General features: G+C 43.0%; 1 protein-coding gene across 6 annotated transcripts in view; it reads right to left on the bottom strand.

Annotated features, from left to right (window-relative positions):
• The window catches only part of FNDC3B (fibronectin type III domain containing 3B), a 360687-nt gene that overhangs the window by 44661 nt on the left and 294785 nt on the right, over positions 1-21241 (bottom strand). For all 6 annotated transcript variants that reach the window (XM_040480759.1, XM_040480762.1, XM_040480760.1 and 3 more), the window contains 11 exons: positions 20721-20845; positions 19073-19247; positions 17148-17234; positions 15616-15754; positions 12898-12969; positions 10652-10770; positions 8871-8976; positions 7822-7994; positions 5469-5582; positions 4982-5131; positions 779-1059 (listed from right to left, as the gene is read on the bottom strand). In XM_040480759.1, coding sequence (XP_040336693.1) covers positions 779-1059; positions 4982-5131; positions 5469-5582; positions 7822-7994; positions 8871-8976; positions 10652-10770; positions 12898-12969; positions 15616-15754; positions 17148-17234; positions 19073-19247; positions 20721-20845 — 1541 coding nt within the window. The remainder of the gene's footprint in view (positions 1-778; positions 1060-4981; positions 5132-5468; positions 5583-7821; positions 7995-8870; positions 8977-10651; positions 10771-12897; positions 12970-15615; positions 15755-17147; positions 17235-19072; positions 19248-20720; positions 20846-21241) is intronic.

The raw sequence follows: 21241 nt of genomic DNA, 5'->3' as shown, positions 1-21241 counted from the left end.
TGGAAGGTGAGGTGCCTGGCTGGGAGAGGACTCCAGGGGAAAGAAAGAATGCAGATGCCAACTGAGCTTTGCTCAGTAATGTGTAATGTAACTTTTTCCTCTGGCCCCTTGTGAAAGGCTGAGTAAAAAGCTACATCACAAATGCTTTGTAACATTGTGTCTGCTTTGGGGAATGAAAAGAATGGTGGAACCCAGCTTCAGAGGTGGGCAAGTCCACAGAGAGGACAGAGGGTGCCCACAGAGTGACATGAGTCACAGTAAAAGTATAAGGAAAAGTGGTTGCTAAGAGACCAAGAGGGAGGAACTAATTTAAAGCAGTAGGTGAAATTCTCCCTCGAGGGTTACGAATTGTATAAATTTGTAACAGACTCACAAAGTACAAAGCAATACAGGCTTTAAAGCTGTATTTTTCATTTACGGGGCGCCTGGCTGGCTCAGTCGGTTAAGTGTCTGACTTCAGCTCAGGCCATCATCTCACAGTTTGTGGGTTCGAGCCCGAGCCCGGCGTCTGGGCTCTGTGCTGACAGCTCAGAGCCTGGAGCCTGCTTCGGATTCTGTGTCTCCCTCTCTCTCTGCCCTTCCCCTGCTCACACCCTGTCTCTCAAAATTGAATAAATGTTAAAAAAAGAAAAAAAAAGCTATATCTGCATTTAGTACTCTTAAATATATTAATTAAGAAGGATTAGAATTCAGTGGTTTGGCCTTTAGAACCTGAAAGGTCTATAGCTCCAAGTGCTGATGTGTTCATGCAGCTCTATTTCTGCTTCCCTGCACTCACCGATAGGTGGTTTCTGGAAGGAGGTCTTTTATAACATGGGTGGTGGTATTGCCCACGGTGATGCTAGTGTCTCCAAGGTCAATATTGTAAGCGAGGATTTCAGATCCATTATTGCACGGCTCTTCCCAGTTCAGTACAAGGCACACAAAAGGTGAATCAGGGTAGGCATTGAGGGTCTCCTCCTCCAGAACACAGAGAGTGGAGACAGGGTCAGGGGCAGATGCTGGTGTCTGGCAAAGGACAAGCTCACTATACGGTCCTGCTCCAGCTTGATTGACAGCCTAAAAAGACAACAGCAAGACAAAGTCCACATTACCCCACCGTAAATTCTGAAGCCTCCGTGTTAGGCGCTGTTACAGAAATCTGACGTAATACACAATTTACTTCTAGAAACACAGGTAGAAAGAAATCTCAGAAAACATTCGCTTTAATGACCACGTTCCAAAAAACCGCCAAAGACACCTTCTCTGTTAATAAAGCAGAAGATAATATCACCATCGTCACCTTTTATAAAACATAACTTTAAAACAACACTTTGTATTTGCCTGGCCCACTTCAGGCTATATATGGTCCTGTGGCATCCTCACAGTTACTGTGGGGTGGACACTAAATGGCAAGTCTTCTTCTAGTCTTTTCCATGTGCACGAGTAACTCCTATCCATGGCCATTCTGACTCTATCACCTCCTAGTCTCCCCCTCACTTACTCTGCTCCAGCCACACTGGGTTCCTTGCTGTTCCACGGGGACACCAAGTGTGCTCCCACCTCAGGGCCTTTGCAAATTGCTGCCCCTCCTGTCCCGGAACCTTTTTCCCTAGACATCTGCACAGCTTGCTCAAGCATCTTCACGTCTTCTCTCAAGTGCTGCCTTACAGTGAGCCCTCTCTGGACACCATGTTTAAATCTGCGGTCACCCTACCCCACCCTCACCCCCTGTGATCCTCATTTCCTATTTCCCTTCTTTATTTTTCATCACCACGTTTATCACCACCATGAGAATGTAAGTTGCATAAAGGTAACGTTGTCTGTTTGGCTCACTGTTGTATCCCCCAACAGCTTGAACAGCGTCTGATACAGAGTATGTGCTCAATAAATGTTGTTAAACTTGTATTTTTTTCCCTTTAAAAACATTTAGCAGCCTCCTTACAAAAGCGAATGCACTCTAAACTCTAGTTCTCATTTAATTCATAGGAGAGTTTAGAAGGACAAATTAGAGAACTAAACAAAAGGAGTCTGAGCTCTTAAAGGTTCAAAACAAAAGTTACAACACTTAGGTACTACTGTTAATCTCAAAGAAGTTCAGAGCATCCATTTGCTAACAAACCACTTGTGAAACTCTACTGTAATATTTTCTCATACCTACTTCTATTTCATGACAATACTCCAACTCTCTTTTTTGGTAAAATTTTAATGTCATGATTTACGTTAAGAATATATATAGAGATTTCATTCTTTAAGACAAATTTATCACAGGGGCGGAAAAATAAGACATCATGAAGCTCCATGTTCGTATCCACCATGTACCAGAAGGAAAACACACGGCTTTTAGAGTTGCAGCTTAGTTCAAGTCTTGATTCCATTATTTACTAACTGTGCAGTTAGTAGGCATACACATATGTATGCATGTTGTGTGATCTTAGGCAAATTAGGATCTTCTGAGCCTGTTTCCTGAGATGTAAAATGGAGACAGCAACACCTAATTCATAGGATCACTGTAAAGATTAAATTGGTCAACATGAAAAATCCTGGCCGTTAGTCAGTGCATCCCTTCTGGGGAAGGCCAGAACAAAAGAGCATTTTCTTTTCTGTTAAAAAAACAAAACAAACAACTTTCCTTAAATTTTGAGCTAATTTTAGATTTACAGAAATATTGTAAAAATAGTACAAAGAAACTTGTGTATATCTCTCACCTTTCATTCCCTAATGTTAACACCTTATACAACTACAGATCACAACCACAAAATTAATATTGATATAATACTATTAACTACATACAGATCTGATTCAAACCTTACTAATTTCTTCAGCAATGTTCTTTTTCTATTCCAGGATCCCACTCTGGATCCCATATTCTTTTACTACCTTCATTTCATAAGAAATGTTTTCTTGATTTATGCTACTTATTATGACCAGTTTTCAAAAAAAAAAATACAAATAATTTGGAAGATCTCTCTCTCTCTCTCTCTCTCTCTCTATTTATTTATTTATTTGGGGGCAGGAGAGAGAGAGAGAGAGAGAGAGAGAGAGAGAGAGAGAGTGCGCTCTCCAGGCTTGATCTTGTAAACCCTGAGATTCATGACCTGAGCTGAAATCAAGAGTTGGACACTGAACCGAAGGAGCCACCCAGGAGCCCCTCAGAAGAATCTTTTAATAAAATAAATAAAAGCATGCCTCTAATATATAGTATGTCTCATGTGAACAGTACTATTTTGGTACTTGTTAACTAAAATACCCTTAAGGAAGCATATCAAAGTGCAAAAATTCTTGAGCAAAACAAGAAATGTTTTACCCAATTTTTATAAAACACAATATAAGTATTACAATGATTTAATTTTAAGATGCCAAATATTCAAAAAACGATTTGTCTGACTTTGCAGTGTGTTAAGTAATATTAATTCATGAAAATAATTCATATTTGGCCTACATGTGCCAAGTAAGTCAATTTAGGTTGAGGAGATCCCTTTCCTGACAAGACGGTACTTCTTTTGCATAGTAATGGTGGTCTGAAAAGAACTACCCCCTTCACAGGGTCTGATTCATTTTATGACAAACAGGTATGGACATCTGAAAATGTTTTCTACTCCTCACTTTCAAACCAGGGAGGCAAAATTCTTACGCAGGCTCTATTCCTACTCTATTCAATGTATGTTTTAAAATGCCATTTGGGGGAGTCAGTGCTAAGTGACAGCATATACCCTGAAGGGGAAAAAAGAAGAACATTTTCAGGAGAGACCCAAAACTCAAAAAGCATAGTGAATTTTTTTTTTCCTGTGGTGGCAGACAGTTCTTTATTTATATCCTGCCTTGTTCCAAAAACAGGAGTGTAGCACATATTTTATAACCTTTTCCCAATGACTCAGCACTGCTATTATAAAGATCAGATAATGTGCCGTGACCCTGAGTCACTGACGAGTTAATTATGTCCCAGGTGCTCCATTCAAGAAGGAAGGAACATGTATAACAAAAGAGTTTAATCAGAATGTTTATGAAAAAGCAGCCTTCAGAATTTAATAGAGAAGCTTCAGTTGATCTGGAAAATTAATTTATGAAGGGAGTATTTTCTCCAAAGAGGTCAGAGACACCGATATGTTCATGGACTTGTAATCAGCAATTTGATTCATGACTTAAATCAGGTGGAAACCTAAATCTGGCATCTCTGCCTTTTTATCTATTTAAATCTAAACATGTGTGAAGACAGAGTTCTCCAAGGTCAAGAACCACATCTGACTAATCTTGGTATCTCTCCCGTTGATCAGCCTGTTCACCCTTTGATTCTGGCACAAAGTGGTGCTCAAACTATGTTACCAAACAAATGGAAAGAAATGGACAAAGAACCCTGTTTTCTAAGGACAATTAAGGCTTTACAACGGGGAAAAAATAATCACTTATCCAAGTCAATAAAAGTAAACTCATGACTACTGTCACTTTTAGGGGTTAGGCTAAGAAGCCAACTGTTCTTCATGTTACTCTATTTGTAACCAGCCTTCTTAATAATGGTCACTGAGAAATGGGAGGTGGATCTTGTCATCTAATGCAGCCTAGTTCAAATCACTCTAATGTTTGTTTCTGGCTCCATTTAACAACTGGCATACACGTCTTGTGTCTTTTGCCAGTCTTAAGCGTCTTTCCCACTGAAACATGCATCTCAGGGGGATTCACAGAGAAGGAACCTTCCCTAAGGAGCTGTGACTGACCCCTCGGTCCTGGATTTGGTCACTTATTCAGTGAGTTCACAGACAGGACACAAGGGTGGAAAAAAGGAGAGTGGTGCAGAATTGGATTTTGTCCTTCTGCTACAGGACCTCCCAGAGAAGCAGACATTAATTATAAGACCAAAACAATTCAATTTATTTTCATTTAAAAGGACTCTTCATTCCATATCATCCATCTTGATAGTCTCCATCACAAGCCTTTGGGTCACTGCCCCAGAGTCCTTCATGGAACACCTGGGTCTATGAGTAACATCGGAGTCATGTCAACCTACCTGTAGTCTACAGCAATATTGTGCGGCGGGCAACAGGTCCCTTATCTCAAAGCCGGTATCTGTCCCGTGATAAATGAGTTCTAAGGATTCTTCATCTTCTCCCCATTCCAACCTGTACTCTGAGATGTCGGCACCAGAGCTTTCTGGACTCTGGAAAGCAGAGATTTAAGTAGTTAATTTCACTGAGAAGGAAAATCCCATGATGTTTGTGCTCAACTAACTAAACTTAGGGAAACAGAGCAACATGCCCCTGGGTATTTCAAATACATGGAAGAAAAAGGCATGAAAGAGGTACTCGATTTCCTCTCAGTTCTAACCAGTGGTAAAATTTCCACAACTCCAAGCGATAGAAGCAAGAGCCAAGAGAGATTAATGTGTAAAATCACCTACATGTGAATTATAGCTTTGTAGGTTCCTCATAACTTGCATTTGGGGGCAGATAAAGTACAAGAAACAGAAATCGATGCAGAACACGTGCCTGACTTACCTCCCAACTCACTAGGACACATCCATCAGGCGTAAAAGAAATACAAGGTGCTTTGCACTGTCCAGGAGGCCCTGCAGCAGTGGTAATTTCTGAGACATCAGAATAGGGGCCATACTGAAAGGGAAGAACACACACATGCCTGTATGTATAGTGTGAACACACACGTGTGTGTTCACACACAAGCTTATAACCAAATAAGGGCTAGACAGACTAACACCATCATCAGTACAACTGATTAAAAAATATTGCCTAAAGGTTTTCACTTTCAATTGAATGTGCATAAGGTTTCTTCCTACATATACTCTGTGAGGGGTAGATGTCTATTATGTATGTATTATTTCTTTTTATTCAAAAGGATCAGAAAGTTGGTGTACCAAACATTTCCCCTTTATTGTGCCATCAGAAACAAAACCATGCTGATTTTTGATGCAGCATGGCATTCTGTTTCAACATGTCTCCCAGGACAGCAAAGAAAACTAAGTCAAAGATAACTAAGTCAGACGTACACTGCAGCTTAATTTTTAGCACGCAAAAATCGACTCGAAATTGGTTATCCAATTCTGTGAGCCGTCAGCACAGAGCCAGATGTGGGGCTTGAACTCATGAATCACGAGACTGTGACCTGAGCCAAAATCAGATGCTTAACCGACTGAGCCACCCAGGCGCCCCTGGGTAACTTTCAATGTAACAGGAATAAATTAAGGCTGATGATAATATTTTTAGATGATAAATTAGATAAATTAGAGGATAAAAAATTTCTTCTTTGACAGAAAGTAAAACTCGGAGCATCAGAGTGGCATATTTATCTTTGTTATGGCAGAGATGCCCTGCACAGCTGACAGGGAAAAGAGCAAAAACACCAGTAACACATTTTCTGCAGCATCTGTGGTCATCACCTGCCACTGCTTTTTAATTATGTAAGCTCAGGTGCACCAGCTTTCTTATCTTCTCATCAAAACATTGTTATTGGTTAGATCCACTCTGGTTGTCGTCGTCGTCGTCTTTTTTTTAAATTTAGATAGTTGTACTGTGTCTGAATTTCTTTCCTAGCTGGGAATTAGAAGGAATCCAGCTCCTGCTAAAGGTTTGAGATGCTACTTCAGACCAAGTGTTTTCACAGTGTGGCCAACAGGAAATAGACTGGAGACCCACGCATGTTCCTCTGCCAGGCTTGCACAGGGCTACCGAGAATGAGAGAAAATCACCAACTTCATGCTGCTCTCAGTTGTGCTTTCTTATTTTTAAAAATCCCATCAATTAATTATATCTACTTATTTACATGGAACCCATCTGTACAAATCACGAGTATACGTGGCAGTGGGGAGGGGTACAGCAGCAGCCTGCACCAGAAAGACAGTTTCTGGTTACCTTGTTCTCATCATGAATCCCACCCCCCCAAACCCACATTACTCTGCGATTTAAAATAGGGGTGTAGGGGCGCCTGGGAGGCGCAGTCGGTTAAGCGTCCGACTTCAGCCAGGTCACGATCTCGCTGTCCGGGAGTTCGAGCCCCGCGTCGGGCTCTGGGCTGATGGCTCAGAGCCTGGAGCTTGTTTCCGATTCTGTGTCTCCCTCTCTCTCTGCCCCTCCCCCGTTCATGCTCTGTCTCTCTCTGTCCCAAAAATAAATAAATGTTGAAAAAAAAAATTTTTTTTTTAAATAGGGGTGTAATCTAGGGGCTCAGTCAGTTGAGTGTCTGACTTCAGCTCAGGTCATCATCTTGTGGTTTACAGGCTCGAGCCCCACATCGGGCTCTGTGCTGGCAGCTTGGAGCCTGGAGCCTGCTTCGGGGGTTCTGTTTCCCTTTCTGACCCTCCCCTGATCGTGGTCTGTGTCTCTCTCTCTCTCGCTCTCAAAAATAAATAAAACATTGAAAATAAAATAAATACAATATGGGTATAATGTAGACACAGACTTCCAATCTATGATGGGCTGAGAAGAGTTCTCCGGTCTTCATTTGAAACAAAACAAAAACCAGAAGCTGGCCTCCCTGGCCTCTACCCCACTCCAGTTCTAAAAACTGACCTGAGATATTGCTGCGTATAGAAGGGCAAGGCTTCTATAGCTGGGTAAGAAGGAAATTGTTTTGAAAACAACCCAAAATAGCTAAAGCGTGATGTTCTTTCTTAGTAACCTTGAACTCTTTCTTAACAGAATGATTTGAAGACAGAAATTTCTAATCCTGGGTCAATATGAAGTCACAACAATGTATCAATTCAGAAATGAGATTCACATACCCTTCTTTAATGGCTACCAAGGCTGGATAGATACTGCTGAGGAATTTCGGGGGGGGGAGGATATGGAAGTGTCAGCACCTTGGTATTCTGGTTATGGTGCACAAGCCTGTACTCACCCCTCCGTCATTCAGAGCCCTCACCCGGAAACGATACACAGTTCCGGGGAGCAGGTTGCCCACGGTGCACTCGAGCTCTGGCCCATGGTACACCTCCGAAGCCACATCCTCGGGTTCCGTCATCTCCACACTGTACTCTGAGACCTCACAGCCACTTTCTGAGGCAGGAACGTCTGGGAATGGAGAACGCTTTTCATCTTAGAACATTTTTATGCTTCCAGTTGAGCAGCTCACACCTGGTTTCCCACAAGGTTTGTAACACATCGTGTGGGCGGCTGGTCCTCAGCATCTCTCCTACAAAAAGCAACCCTCCCCTCCCCCCAAAAGAAAAGCGATACGGAAGAAAAAGTTTCTGAAGGATGTTATCCGTACTTTCCAAACTACATCTAAGTACATTCAATTACTTCAACAAAATAATTTGGAAACAACAGAACCCCTTGGCAAATGTCTACACTGTAAGACAAGGAAGAAACAGAGGGAGAAAATCTCTCTAACTTAAAACCAAAGGCCACGTTAAATCAAGATAAATGACCCAAGGTTGGCACAATATTTTATGACGTTGTAGACGTGAGTAGTGGCAAAAAAACAGTCTGATGGAGTTCTGCAGGTTTGTATTTGCGAGTTTACATGCTGCAAACTGCTGTCACAACAGGAAATGCTTGTACAGCTCAGGGCCCACATGTGACAAAAGACGAGGAGAATCAGAGGTTACCTTACGAACCTCGCTTTAATCTCTACATTGCACGCAACTTCGCTTTTGTGAATAGGGTTGAAAAACTGGGAAAGACTGGCTGCTGTGCAAGATTTTCTAGGCAAGTGTCCTCCGAAGGACAGAGAATGCCCAGTGAGCGTAGCTCCCTCAGGATGAGCGACGGCGTGCCGCAGAACACAAACCCAAGCCAACACACATCAGACAGACAGTGGACATTTTCAACAGGAAGGACTATGGTCGTTAGCAGACTGCCAACTTAATCACAAAGCATTAAATCTCCAATTCCACCTCCAGTTGTCCCAACCGTCAATGTCAACGTGAAGATTTGTTCACTCACCCCACTCTAAGTGGACTTCTTTGTGCTTTGGTCTACCCAAAACCCTCGGTGGTCGACACTGACCTGGTGCAATGCTTAGTGTGCGAGCAGGGAGACTTTCAGAGCACTGCAGGAGAAACACCGGAGAGAACCATCTCTTAGTTACCGTGAATTCACCAGACCTCTACATCCCAGGCAGATCCTACCCTGTAACTGAACGTGCTGCCCAAAGGGGATCACACGGTGAATGTGCACACTTGATTTCTGTGCAGAAGGGTCTTCTCTCGTGTGTGTGTCAGGCGTGAACATACACTGCATGTGGCACTGGTAAAAATGCTTATTTATGAAGTCAGATTTGTAGCCACGGGTTGTGTATTCTAAGCACACAACTGCTTTCCTTTAAGCCAAAATTAGAGAGATCTGTCGTGAGGACAGAAGAGAACACAAAACAACAGCTGGATGACATTTTTAAATGGTGCTATAAACGGTGAAACCATCCACATACGGGGGCAGTATTAATCAACTGAGTCTGACATTAACCGGCAGGTTCTTTTAATGCTAAAATAAGCGGGCCTCCTTTTAGGAGCTGATTGTGCAAGGCTGGGGATGTGGAAGTCGACTGTCTGCAAGAGGAGAAAACAAGGTGCAACTCTGCAGCTTGGCCAGACTCCTCCCTTTTCCCCGAGAAGAAGTGCTGCAGGGGAGAGGTACCCTAGACACCTCACACAGGAGGTGCCTGCTGACCCTCTGGGGCCTGGATGTGGGGACAGCCCACCCAGGGAAGCACTACAGAGAGCTCTGGCGCTGGACGGTGGTCTAACCGGACCTTCTTTTCACAGTCTATGTGGGTAGCCTAAACATCACGGCACTGCTATCCTTGCGGGAAAAAGAAAAACACAGGACACCAGTGGAGGTGTGCTGACTGCTGACTGCAAAGCCAGGCACCCTAACGGCAAGTCTTCTTGAGAAACATAAACCCAGCACAGGGCTATAAGCTACCGTCTCTCACTATTAATGGTTTCAAACCATGATGTGAAACATCCCTACGATGAAAATGGCTTTTTACCATCTTGCCTTTCATTCATTTCTGAATGCGCATTACAGCCAGTTAGTATCTGATTTCTAGCACACTCCCTGTGTATTTCTGAGGTTATTTTAAGCCTATGAGAACCCTGTGTGGTCGAAACCAAGGCTCCTGACATGTTAGCCAATCTCAGGTCAAGTAAAGAGCGGAGAGCAAGGGATATGCTGCTGCCTACAGGTGTGTAAGTTGGGCACTGCACAACTGCAATGGTGTCACTCAGCTCAGTCGTCATAGATTTGTGTGGTTTTTCCAGCAGATGGCAGTAAAGCACCTTGGGGAAGGCGCATCCCCTGTTCTCACAAAACTGCCAGGTTTGGTAACAGCAGAGCTGTGCAGGAGGTCACGTCTTTTTGACCCTGAATTCTATGCTTTTCTAGCACTGCAATAACTCAGGTTCTTCTTATTTAGCGAGACGAATTCCGGACAACACTCAATTTTCAACCGTCACCTGGGATCATGCCAAAGTCTTCCGAGAAATCACTAAGTGACAAACGCGCCTTGACAATTCCACAGTTTAGCGGAGAATCACCCGGGCCTATCTTTCATGTCCTCCGAAAACGCAACTGGAAAAAACTCTTGTTTTCATTTCCTGATGTGACCCCGTGGCAGGCTGTGCTGTGACAATGCATTCTAAGAGAGTAATTGTCTCGTGATGTTACAGAGTGGCTGTCTGAACCCGACCCAAGAGGTTTTCCTTTCGCGCCACGGCAAAACCGACCTGACTGTGTCCACCAGTACTGATGCAGCACGCTCGGAGTTTGTACAAAGTGCCTGGTTTCAAGTGGGTGAAAGTGTATTCTGTAGCCGATCCGCTGTATGCCACCTCCCACTGGCTCGCTGTAAAACAAGACTCGTGTGTGAGTTTTTGCCTCCTGCAAACGAGGAACAGTAACAGCCATTCCTGAGGGTAACAAGCTCTAAGCGGTTTCCATGAAAACCAGCATCTCCTATTTTCTTTTTTTTTCTTTTTTTAAATAGCCAAGGGCCCTCTCTCCCTTCCCTTCCCAAAGTTAAATATTTAAAATGACACGGAGTCATTTTTCATACTTAGTACTGCAGGCTAGACTACTTAATACCACCATTATTATATTTGCTGACTATAAGGTTCGGATGCTGGAAACCACAGAAACCCGTCGTTGGCACGGGGGGGGGGGGGGCGGAAACGGAGACAGAGCACGGGGTCAAGCGAGCTGTGAGATGATTGTGGCGAGAGAAGGCCTTGGGGGCCAGCTGGGTAGGGGAAGGCTGCCCAGCCAGGAGGCTCCTGGTCAGTCTGGGACATGCTCAAGAGTCCCTCCTGCTCTCACGTGCTGGAGGGCACGGGGGGTGAAATCTCCCCAACACGCACAGAGTCCTTTGGGGAAAAGCCTGCCGTCTTCACAGAGCTCACGTAAGAGACAAAAATGGCTGGGAGGGTGACGAATTAAAGATGAAGCACTCAGGTGACCTAGTTATCTGGCCACTTCTCGGGACTAAAGAAAGTAAGCAGGGCTGCTGAAGGCTGCAGCGGTCTGACTGCCCGGTAAGGCTGACGCCACCAGGGACAAAGCATCGGGGGCTTCTTCCCCCGGCCGCCCGCCCGCCTCGCAAATCTGGGCTGCTGCAGGCTTCCATCCTCTGTGTCGCTCTCCTTACAGAGCCACACGTCTGGGGGACTATTTCACCAAGGCCTTCTCTCCATGAAGTTGTTTCCAAGAAAATATTTTTCCCCATTACCCAAGATACTTTACTAAAGTAAGTTTCCCTTGGCCACTTATTAGGACAGATTTACAATGAAGTCACAGGCACCAGGGCCGTGGGGGCTGTGGGTGGGCACTAAAAAGCGTTATTAGGACATCGCTGGCTAGAAACCTGGGAAGAGGCACATGGGAACAGGGATGACTGACAAGATTCAATTAATCACCCACTTTATGTGCTAGCAAAGCTGTTAACTTTCAGTAGAGAACGGCATCTAGTTTGATTTGATATCATCAGTGGTCAAGAGAGTCACGAAAATGGCAAACATGCTTTCACAAGGAGCCACGGCAGACACCTGACTTCTCTCTTCGGTAGGTTTTTGTAACGTAAAAAACTAAATCAAATTTTTAGCCCAGAAGAGGACTTTATGATGAGAACAGCTGTGCCCACCTCAAAGCATTCTTACGTTCTTAGTTCAAAATAGAAGCGGACCGGCTCGAAAACCAGAGCTCCAGGTGGTCACTGCAAGTAGAGGGCAAAAGAGCAGCCCACGCCTGCCCGGCTTGTTCGCAAAAGTCACCGTTATGAATGGTTACGGGGATTATCAGAATGGCGAGATAGGTCGTTTTAAAAATTCTGACAGCTATATTTTTTTCCTATTAAAGCCTAATGAGTTTTACTAGAAAAAAAAGATCGAGTATTTTTAAAGGCACTTCTTAAGGAATCTGATCTTTAACACTGTACTACTTTAATCCACATAGTGCACAAGTGATGACAGTCTGACTCAGACGTCACAAAGATGGAAAGGCATTTGCTAAACTTGTCAGGAAAGTGGGACTGTGACACTGTCACTCTCTCCCGATAATACGATGTTTTCTTTGCCATCGCTGTACGTGGGAACTTGTCGATTACCAAACTCGCCTGCTCTCTCCACCTTATCCTTCCTGCTGATTGCTTCTGACACTCCCTCTGCTTGTAAGAATTTTCAGAGAAAGTGTGCCAAGACAGGGGATGAAAATTTAATAATTCGATTAATTAGGACCTCTGGCTTAAAGAAAGGACACGGAACATTTAAAAACATGATAAAAATGTACATTTCAAGCATACCCTGATCCCTGATGCTATGTGTAAAAGAGAAAACTGTAAATATGTGATTACGGTCTATTTGTTGTAATGGCACTACCGGTAGAATTGATGGCTTCCCGCTATTACCATACAGATGTTTTAGGACGTTAGAAAGTAGAGGTTGGTACTGGATTTGAGGAAAACAATTTCCTAAAACTTCACCTTCAGAATTTCCATCAGTAATCTCCAGCAAGTACTTGAGTATTTCTGAACCACCATTATCCTTGGGAGGATCTGGAGAGTAAGCAGATGCCTTATTAGTTATGAAAGGGCATAGATTTTTATTAACAAATATCATTAGAAGACAGAAAACATGTCACATTATACTCCTTAATTCTGAATTTAAGCAAAAGGTATCATAATTACTGTATTACTCTTGAAAAACAAAAGAAACAAACAAAACCACCAAGAAGCCCTGAGCGCTATCAGATTATTCGAAGTTCTTAGGTCTAAAACGTCAGAGTTATTTAGCAAAATACGAGCAAAACTCAAACTATGAATTAATTTTTCTAAGAGTTAAGTTAATAAATCGACTTTGAGAATTCTGAAGCCTGCTCTTTAACATTCAATTTTTATATAAGATGAAATACGTAACTCTTTTATTATTTATTTTATTCTTTACCTCACTTAGATTACCAGTGACCAGATTCTTTTGAGATGGAGAGGGAAGGAAAGAGAAGTGCAAAATTTACTGATAAAATAAACAAGACATCAACACGTAATAAATATGTTCCATCATGGTTTGCCACTAAGCATACTGTATATCCCAAGGGAATCTGATACGCAACCGAATTTGTGAGTCGAGAACACACCAGACAGGTGGTCTGAGGAAGGGGTGCTGGCTTATTACCGGAGCCCTGTGGACTGTGGGTATTTACTCCACTGCTAACTCCGTCCGCGAGAGTTTTCTTTTCTGAGCAGCAAAATACCTTGCGTTGTAATTTTTTAAGACTATGCAGAAGTTCCCTCTACCATCAGTTTTCCCAAGTCTCTATTTTAGATACAGACTTAGGGACTTCCTGGCCCTTCTTTCGCTTGGTATTTCCATGAATGCATACACATTTCAGTAAGAGAGATTTAAAACAATAATTACAAAGTTAAATATTATAGCATATAGCTAATGAAAGTAAACATTTACTTTCTAGGATTTTGTGAGGAAAAAGCTTCACAATCCGGCAAGAAAAGCACACCTAGATTTTTACAGTTTCTCTTAATCACGTCCATCTTCCAAGGAAATAGATATCCTAATAATTCTGCCTCAAAATTATTAGGTAACTTGAAACAGTTTTATGTCTCAATGGTTGACCTCCAATAACAGTTTAGTAACGTTTTGTGTTGGGGCGCTTGGGTGGCTCAGTCAGTTAAGTGTCTGGCTCCTGATCTCGGCTCAGGTCACGATCTCATGGTATATGATTTCCTGCCCCACGTGGGGCTCTGTGCTGACAATGTGGAGCCTGCTTAGGATTCTCCCTCTCCTTCTCTCTCTCTCTCTGCTCCTCCCTCATTCTTGCTCTCTCTCAAAATAAATAAACTTAAAAAAAAAAAATGCTCTGTGGGTTTTTTTTTTTAAGACTTTATTTTTATATAATCTCTATATCCAACACAGGGTTTGAATTTACAACCCTGAGATCAAGAGTCACATGCTCTACCGACCAAGCCAGCCAGGAGCCTCTTTAATAATATTTTAAATTCCCTTTATATGACCTGGCTGCCAGGTAAAATCTTATTTTAAGTCTCTTTTTTGGGGTGCCTGGGTGGCTTAGTCGGTTAAGCTTCCGACTTTGGCTCAGGTCATGATCTCACAGTTTCTGAGTTTGGGCCCCGCATCGGGCTCTGTGCTGACAGCTCAGAGCCTGGAGCCTGTTTCAGATTCTGTCTCCCTCTTGATCTCTGCCCCTCCCCCACTCGCACTCTGTCTCTCTCAAAAATAAATAAACATTAAAAAAAAATTAAAAAATAAAAAAAATAAATCCTTTTCTTTTTCCTTTTTCTGTCTTTCAGGAATCTAATACTATTATGACACATTGGTGATAATTATACACATCCCAGCAGTTTTACATATAATTGCAAATCTTTATCAACATTCTAAAGGCATTCACTTCATTGAAATAATCCGAGCTGCAGAGGTGAGCCACAATATCCTTCCACCAGATACCCTCAAACACCATTTAATGAACTTCAACAGGAAAAATTCCTGAAGTGGGGTGCGCCCCTGGATGGCTCAGTTGGTTGAGCATCTCACTTCGGCTCAGGTCATGATCTCATAGTTCTTGCGTTCGACCTCCATGTGGGGCTTTGGGACAGCATGGAGCCTGCTTCAGATTCTCTTGGCTCCCTCTGACTCTGCCCCTCCCTCACTCATGGGTGCTCTCTCTCTTTCAAAAATAAGTAAACATTTAAAAAAAAGAAAAAACAAAATTCCTGAAGTTCAAAACTTCCGGTTACATACAAACAACAAAAACGAAAGTTTTCCTAGTTCTTAACTTGAACATTCTGTATGTCAAAATTTACTTAAGATGACATACCTAAAGTTTGAAATTTATTCTCAATATTAATTTTATAAATCAATTTTTCACATTAAATATCACTACCATTGTTAAGGGCAAGTTACTGAAGAATGAATACATATTCAGAGATTACTACATCCAAATCAGTAATAAAAGTGCAGGAGGCAAAACAATACAGGAACAATCGTAAAGTAAAATGCTCGTAAAATGGACAATTCCAGTGGAATTCTCTGGATGTTTCTGATACATATATTCCAAATCTGTAAAATCCCCACAAATAATACTTCTTATTTCTTATTTTGGTTTGTCACCACTGAAATCAGTTTTTAAAAATCTATCAAAAACAACCAACAGCAATGTTAGCGAAACATACCCCATTTGACACTAAAGCCATGAGATGTAACTGGTCCTTTGATGAGGGGTCTTGTGGGGGGTCCGGGCCTGTCAGGACTCGTCGTACACACCAGCACTTCACTTGGACAACTCTTCCCTTCCACATTAGAAGCAGTCAGCTATAACACCACGGAAAAAACATGAACATGCTTTAGATGTCACGTATTGAAGAAATGGCAACGTTTTACCAAGGCAAGATCAAGGCATCTGTAAATTCACACAGACAGACATTCCTCCTCTCTCTCAATCTCAAACAACTGATTTACAAGTTATTTCCTTTACGGGGTGCTTATTTTCTGTACAGTTAGCTTTTGACAATTACAAATAAAACACTAAGGTGGGTCGTAGCTAAAGACATTTTTACCCTTTCAAGAAGACATAGAACCAGTATGTTACCACCTAGTTCTTATTGTTTTGTAGGAAGAAATTGGGGGAGGGGAAAGCAGGTAAAAATAACCTTACTTATTTAAGAGCAGGGCAATGCCACCTTGTGGAGAAATGCTAGCAGTATACCCACCTACGTTCTCATGGCACCAAACAGCAAGCGTTTGTTAAATATCAGAAATTGTCATTTTCCTCAAATAGTCACACACTTCACTTGGTGATCTAACAACTGTTTACTGAATGACTACTACATGCCAAGCTACATCATTTGGCCTCCAAATCAGAGAAGGAAGGGTAGAATCAAAAGATAAATTTCTCTCTCCAAACCACACAGAGTCCTATCAGAAAACCCAGTGCTGTGCGTGGATCAATAAAGGGTGCCATGGCAAAGGATGCTATTTACTGCTTTTCCTCTCTCTCTCTTTTCTAAATGTTTATTTTGGAGAGAGAGAGAGAGACAGAGCAGGAGGAGGGGCAGAGAGAGAGAGAGGAAGACACAGAATCCGGAGCAGGCTCCAGGCTCTGAGCTGTCAGCACAGAGCCTGACGTGGGACTCGAACTTGTGAACCGCGAGATCATGACCTGAGCCTAAATCGGATGCACTACCAGCTGAGCCACTCAGGTATATCCCTGCTTTTTTCCCTCTCTTATCAGTTGCAAAGCTTTGTTTCTCGTTACAACACAAAGTCCTATGGTCATATTAACAGTGGTTGTTAACCGCCAAAGCAAAGCCTAAGTAGGGAGAGAGTGGGTAATGGAAGACAAAAGGAAAGAAATGGGCAGAACAGCAAAGAAGAGGGAGAGTAAAAGAGAAATCTAATAAAAAGGAGAAACATCGAAAAGTGGGGGAGAGATAGGTGCACTGAGCATTCAGTTTGGGTGCTCCTGGGTGAGGGCATCTGGCCACGCTGTAATGTAATTTGTTACAGCACACGACAGTAGCTTTCTCTCTCAAAACTAGGGTTTAAAATTAAAGTATGGTGTGCATTTTGTGTCACTTTAGAAATGTAAAGTGCAGGGAACTTCAAAATTTTCTTAACGGACAGAGTCCGTTTGAAATGGTAAATGGGTAAAACATGCAACTGCTTCTTTTTTCAAGCAGTTCAGGTACCAAAACGATTGACTCACCCTGAATTTATACTGTGTGCTTCTTTTGAGATTTTTCACAGTACAGGTTAAATCCTCTCCAGTGTATTTTGGGTGGAAAAGGTTATCCTGCAAAAACAAAGCCAGAAAGAGACATCAGTATCATGAAATCTGGGCATTAAATACTTTTGTGTATGGGATCTTTCTATTGCCTCTTTCCATCACCACCGGCTGCCAGAGGTCTGTCTGGCGGCTACGGGAGAAAGGGGAGTCGGAGTCCACGGTGCTGTGTACGGTGCTCCAGCTTCAAGTAAAAAAAATAATCTTGTCTCATTGTAGGTTCTGCTGGGTCTGTAGAACTTTCTTGTGAGGCTAATAGCAACATGAATGAGAACAATGCTCTCTCTTTGAGAGGATGTAAATTTGCTTTGGAATGGATGCCACCATATGCTTTCCTTACAGAGGAAAGGTTCCTCAGTAAGTATTTTCAATAAAGAATTAAGCCACCAAGTAGTACTATGTGACAAAGCAGTGTACATTTTAAAAATACGTATTTAACGTTATCATGAAAAAAGCCTCTTCTTTTGCGGTCTTTGCTGTCCAGCTGCAATGTGCTATGTGATACACAGAGGCTGAGGTTTCTGACCACACAGTGTCCTCTTCTGGCCAAGGAAGAAAGGACACCTGGGATGGGAAAAGCATGATCCTTTTAAGAGGATAAATATCCCACTAAAAGCTGAATGTACTGAATTCATTCAACTGTATTCTCAATCATCCGTCCATCCACTCAATCATTAAATATCACCGAGCACCTTCTACGCATCAGGCTTCCTTCCATGTTCTAGGGGTTCAGCACTGTCCAAGAACAAAGACTTGCCCACAAGAAACTTACATGCCAGGTAGACAAAGAGATTAAAAAATGAAACGGATCTAACTATGAAGCATTTTATGCGGTATTAAGTGCTGTGGCCCAAAATATCAAGTTGGGTCAAAAGACCGAGGGGCGGATCTAGTGAGGTGCTACTCTATAGCTGTGCAGGTTAACTAAAGCAGCCACATGGGGTCTTTAAATTTAAACTAAATACAGTTGAAAATTCAGTTCCTTGGCCCCACAGCCATATTTCAAGAGCTCAATCATCATGTGTGACTAGGCACTACCTTTATCGCATAGCACAAACCACAGAACATTTCCATCACTGTGGAAAGTTCTACTGGATAGTACTGTTATACAAGGCGGCCAGGGGAGGGCTCTCCACAGAAGACATGTGAGAGAAGAGATCCTCAAGGAAATGAGGGAAAAGAGTCAAAGATAAGTGGAAGGGCCTTCTAGCTACAGGGCATGGAAACTGCAAAGGCCCTGAGGCTAGGGCTTGCTCTCGTGTTCAAACACACAAGGGCAGAAACAAGGACATTAAAGAAAAATCCTATAGCAAAGAACCTTATAGGCATTGTAAGGGCTCTGAGGTGAAGGCCCAGAGATAGGAAGGGTTCTAGGCAGAGCATCGACAGGATCTACTCTATTGAACAGATCTCTCAGGCTTTGTGTGGAAAACAGACTATAGCAGAGAAGGAGGAGGGTAGGGAAAATACTTAGAGACCACTGCAATTATTCAGGGATGAGACAATGGTGGCTTGCGAAAGGACAGTAGCCTTAGATACTAAGAAATGGCCAGATTTCTGGTTGATTTTTGAAGCAAGATTGAAAAGGATTTGCCAACTGATTATACAGATGGGTTCAAGGACAACTTCGAATTTTCTGGCTTCCCCGAACAAAAGGACAGGAATGTCACTGAGACAGGGATGACTGTGGCAAGGACAGGTTGCTGCCGGTGATGGTAGTGGTAGGTATTGAGACTTTGGTTTTGAACCAAACGTAATTTGAACATAATTTGATGGCGTCCTGTTACGTTAACGACAATGTGACTTACACAAAACACACGCAAGGGTACAAAATCTACAAAGCTTACGTTTTCATCCTCCTGGATTTCCAAGGTGTAGGTGACCACTTCCTCAGGTGAACAACCTTCTGGTTTATTCCACTGCAACGTGACCCATGTGACTCCAGCTCGAACAAGTCTTGGTGCAGAGGGCATCTGAGGGATGTTTCCTAACGTGTAACATACCACCTCTTGGCTATAACCACTACAGAGAGATAAACCCAGTAAGACGCACATTTAGGAACATGTGAGGAGTCTTGGCATTTAAAAAAAATTTTTTTTTTAAGTTTATTTATTTTTGAGAGAAAGAGAGACAGAGTGCTAGCAGGGGAGGGGCAGAGAGAGAGGGAGACACAGAACCCGAAGCAGGCTGCAGGCTCTGAGCCATCAGCACAGAGCCCGACGCGGGGCTCAAACTCAGGAGCTGTGAGATCATGACCTGAGCCAAAGTCGGACGCTCAACCGACTGAGCCACCCAGGTGCCCCAGGAGTCTTGGCATTTTAAAAGAGGAAGGATAAGCCTACCTACTGCCCAACTTGCTTGGGTTGGAAACGCCGGGGCATGACAGATTCAGCAAACAAAGGAAGGCAAGTATCCTTTATGTGATATCCCCTACCCCAACTCTTGGTCTGCCTGATTCCCCACTTCACTCTGCTACTAAAAAAAGCACACCACATCACAGGACAATATATTTAAGAATTGATTTCCCCCTGAAAGCACCCAGCAGAAAGCACAACACTGTGCAGTGTTACTAAGCTATGACCCACAGCTACCAAGGAACCTTCAAATCAGGGTGAGCACAGATAATTGTCTGCTGATGAAATAAACGTTTTACAAATTCAGACGGGGCTAGTTTTTGAAAGTTTGTGGGTGCTTCTGATTCACTTACAAACTCTTGAAGCCTTTATCATTATGACTTTTTCAACTAGTAGACTCTAAAAATGCAACAGCTATCATGGGTGGGGACAGAGGGCTGTAAAACCTTGTGATGTTCTTGAGGCTGGAAAAAAGCTTGGGGACCAATGATGTGCTGAACCTTTAAGATTTTCAATGAGCAGTGATGAAAGACAAAGGATTTTTCCCTTAATCAAGAGTTACCCAGGAAGTGCAATTGAAATATGGCCTTTTCAAAGCGTCTTTAATCCACAGACGCTCCACTGGACACCTGCTCTTGCCTTTCTTCCGCAGCCTGGAGGCAAGCTGTGGTGCCCTGGCCGGTCCAGGTTTTCTCAAATCCTGTGAGTATCTGCCAGGGCTTGACGACAATGGCTGGCCCAGCACCCCTTCCTCTCTATCAGGCAACCTCAGATACAACTGGAAAAGGCAGCTGAACAAGTAGCTTGCTAGAGTGATGAAAGGAAACAGTGCGTGTTCTGAAAAAAAACAACGCCTTAAGAGGTATTTCTTTCAAAACCTAAACTGCTGCCTTCATCTTGGCTCTCAGAGACCCCTAATGGGGCCTTGGCATTACAGCGTGTGAGACCACAGAGGCCACACAGCAGCACTCCTCACCTCCGGGGAAGCCTTCTACCCTCTCATTCGATTCCCTCTAGGAAAATCTCAAATCGGTCCAGTGTGGAGGCGGTGGAGGTCTTCATGCCTTCCAGCAACATGAGAGGAAGACACAGAATCACCACACGGTACGTTTAACGGCATGAGGGCGTGGGAACATCCTACCTGGTGCCAATGTCATTCCGAGCAGCCAGCCTGAACGTGTACCCCATGGCCGGACAAAGCTTTGTCAACTTGCAGTGCTTCTGACTTCCAAAGAAGCACTGTCTGAAACCGCTGTTTCTTTTTCCCTAAAAGAAAACAGTACAACAACGTACACGATTAAAAACAAAGCATACAGTAGGAAAATGAGGAAGGCATTTTGAACAATTGTTTCATTTCCTGGTTTGGATGAACAAAACCAGCAGAAGGAAAGCTTCTAGGGGTGTGTTCCTTTGTACATAAAGCACATGACAATGAAATGTCATCCTTAACATGAAACACTACAGAAGAGGCTGTAACTGAGACAAGTAACACATTGTACTTGTGGTCCTTCTAAAGTGGCTTCGGTTAACAAAATAAAAAAGGTTCTCTCAGGTACGAGGCAATACACCATTCCTTCCTTCCTTCCTTCCTTCCTTCCTTCCTTCCTTCCTTCCTTCCTCCCTCCCTCCCTCCCTCCCTCCCTTCCTTCTTTTTAACATTTA

Source organism: Herpailurus yagouaroundi, unplaced genomic scaffold, assembly GCF_014898765.1.
Source record: "Herpailurus yagouaroundi ecotype Mexico unplaced genomic scaffold, PumYag 159, whole genome shotgun sequence".
NCBI lineage: Eukaryota > Metazoa > Chordata > Mammalia > Carnivora > Felidae > Herpailurus > Herpailurus yagouaroundi.
The sequence above is the reverse complement of the archived record's forward strand: the minus strand, read 5'-3'. Positions and strand labels throughout refer to the sequence as shown.